The 2909-nt window shown below is 40.2% G+C and overlaps 1 protein-coding gene across 1 annotated transcript; it reads left to right on the top strand.

Moving 5' to 3' along the window:
- Window positions 1–279: 279 nt before the first annotated feature.
- On the top strand, window positions 280–2746 carry LOC118327601 (lysozyme g-like). The gene is made up of 6 exons (XM_035661020.1): window positions 280–884; window positions 1186–1224; window positions 1312–1389; window positions 1519–1721; window positions 1816–1966; window positions 2054–2746. Exons 1-6 carry the CDS (start codon window positions 632–634, stop codon window positions 2188–2190), a joined length of 861 nt encoding a protein of 286 aa, XP_035516913.1. The 5' UTR covers window positions 280–631; the 3' UTR covers window positions 2191–2746.
- The last annotated feature ends 163 nt before the right edge of the window (window positions 2747–2909 follow it).

Below are 2909 nucleotides of genomic sequence, written 5' to 3' on the forward strand. Positions count from 1 at the left end.
AAAATACCAGCTGTAGTATCATCAGTAGGAGGCCAGTGATGTGTTAAGTGAATGTAATGGGACTACAATGCAGAAGAGTTGAGGTATTGAATATGTCTCCCAATAGGCTAAATATTCCCCAAAATTATACAAAAGCATTTATATTACTAAATACATGTCAATGCCAATGAGGTGTGAAGTAATTTTGGTGAAGCTACAATGCAGAAGAGTAGAGTTTTTGATGACGTTGTGTTGTATGTATTTGTTGACGGTCCCTGCGCACTCTCACATGATGCGGGGGTACATAGATTAGTGTTAGGCTCGTTTTGATGAAAATTAAGTTGTAGCTCATCGTGTACTTTACTACGGTAGGAAAGAGGCGTCGCTTGTGTTTTAAAAAAGTTTCTATATGTGTTATTGATGCAAATCTGTGAATATGTCCCCAACTTACTTCACTGCAGTCTGGTGGTGGTCCTGTTCGAGGTCAGGAAGGAAATTCAGTTTCCTTTTCAGATCGTATTTGCTTCTAGTGAGCGCTAATCATCGCACTTCTCGTCTCCGGGTACAAGACATCCCAAATAAAGACTTCTCAGTCCAGCCACGGTGAATTAAACTCACAGCAGCAGTGTTTTTTCTCCCCTCTGATGCAGAGATGCCTCCCAAGACCGTTAAACGCGCTCTAAACAACGTGCTGGAGGACTTGAGCGACATACAGTTACAGAAGTTCCAGTCTGTGATCATGGACCGCAGGGAAGAGCCACGGGTCAGACGCAGAGATCTGGAAGGCAAAAATTATATAGAAACCTCAGATGTGCTGGTCACAACCTTCACCGAGTCCGGAGTCGTTGATGTGGTTCTGGATGCGTTGGAGGAGATTAACTGTAACGCGCAAAGAGAGAGCTTCGGTGAGTTTAACACCAGGGCGTAGGCTTTGTTCCAGCTGTAAAAAAAAAAAAATGAAAAAAGCATAAATATGGTATTTAAGGTTCATCAGAAGTGTTTTAAAACAGAATTATTTGTTTTATAAGAGAACAGACTTATGGGGTGAAGACTAACTGTGGTGTTGATGTACGTCTCTTTAATTACCCCGCCACCCCCATTAAAGCACAGCGCACAGCTTTCCCTGGGGAAATGATGGATGCATTGCTGCCTGATGCATTCATGTGACCCAACACTCTTTAACATTGTGTCTTTGCATATTTCCAGCCAAAGATACAAGTGAAGCATCACAGACATTTGTTTCAAGTAAGTAAGTGTTTATGCATGATGTAAAATACCTCCAGGTCCTGATGCTGTGTGTTGAACACTAACAAACTGAACATTTGTATACAGGTTATGGAAACATCATGAAAGTGGAAACTACTGGTGCCTCAAAGGAAACAGCTAAGCAGGACAATCTAAATTACTCAGGTAAACACTGATCCATCCATCTATTGTTATTTATCTATCTCTACAGAGTAACAACATAAATAGATTGACATGGTGATAGCTGTACTGGGATAGCCATATTCTTGTTCTCAAATCGATTACTTTCCAAAGGTGTGAGGGCGTCATCTGCCATGGCAGAGACTGATCTGGAGAAAATGAAGGACTACAAATCCATCATCAAAAATGTGGCTCGTCAGAAAGGAGTCGATCCAGCTCTGATTGCGGCCATCATCTCCAGATCATGCAGGGCTGGAAAGACCCTGAAGACAGGAGGCCGGGGGCGCTATGATGAAAATTGCTATGGGCTGATGCAGGTAATAATAAAACTGTTTTGCTCACTCCTTTTTAGTAGTGTCTCATGTTACAATACAATAGCATCTGAACTTTATAAACTATTATTTTCCATAGATTTATGTCAATCCAAATGGAGATGGAGACACCACAAAAGTTGAATTTGACAGTAAGGACCACCTCCTAGAAGGCACCAACATCCTGATTTCTTTCATATTGCGCATAAAGAATGCATTTCCTGACTGGAGCAAGGAACAGCAGCTGAAAGGTTTGTTTTACTGAATCAGTCAACGCTCATGATGAACTACCTTTAAACCTCGCTTTGCTTTGGTCTCATTTGTGTTTGTCTCTGCAGGAGGGATAGCAGCCTACAATGCAGGTGATGGGAACATCCACTGCTATGAAGAGGTGGACGCCAAAACCTCATGTGGAGACTACTCCAATGATGTTATTGCCAGAGCTCAGTGGTACAAAAAGAATGGAGGCTTTTAAAACCTGAAGCTGCATAATCTCCTAAAAATTATAGATCAAACAATGTCTGTACAAGCCTACACTGTATTTCTACCGTAATCTAATGTCTGTAATGAGTGCTTCTTTTAATCCTTTCAGATACACGGTCCATTCCAATAGACTTACTTCTAGGATGTCTAGACGTATGATTACTGTCCCCTGACTCCCCACAAATGCACAAACTTATGTCTATAAGTCAGTCACATCATCTGAAGTGGACTGCAGCAGAGCCACAATTCTTTTCAGCAAACATTGCCGACGAGGCAAGGAGGAAGCATAAGCCATCATTTCTGTTTAAACTGTGTTAAGATGTTATATAACTTATACATGATCTGAATGTCACCTAAAGAGAAGAATGGAAATCAATAGAGAAATACTGTTTTGTGTGACTGTTCTGATTTGATTTCCTAATGATACAATCAGATTATAATGCATCCTATTGATTATGTACACAGAATATTCAACTCAGAAGAACACACCACTCTGGACTGAGCCTTTGTTTTTATCAATCATTTCGTTGAAGTAATAAAAAATGTATATACGCAACGTGTTTTAAACTTTATTCATTAATAAGAGTAAACCATTCATTCGAAATAAATGAACTCACTTTTAGGGTTATAGAAAATCCTTGTTTCTCAGATGTGTTCAAGGCTACTGATGTTTGTCAGTGTACTGCATAGGGAAATTAAAAGTTCAGGTAT

This window comes from Morone saxatilis, unplaced genomic scaffold (assembly GCF_004916995.1).
Source record: "Morone saxatilis isolate NCDOM2014 unplaced genomic scaffold, NCSU_SB_2.0 Contig17, whole genome shotgun sequence".
Lineage (NCBI taxonomy): Eukaryota > Metazoa > Chordata > Actinopteri > Moronidae > Morone > Morone saxatilis.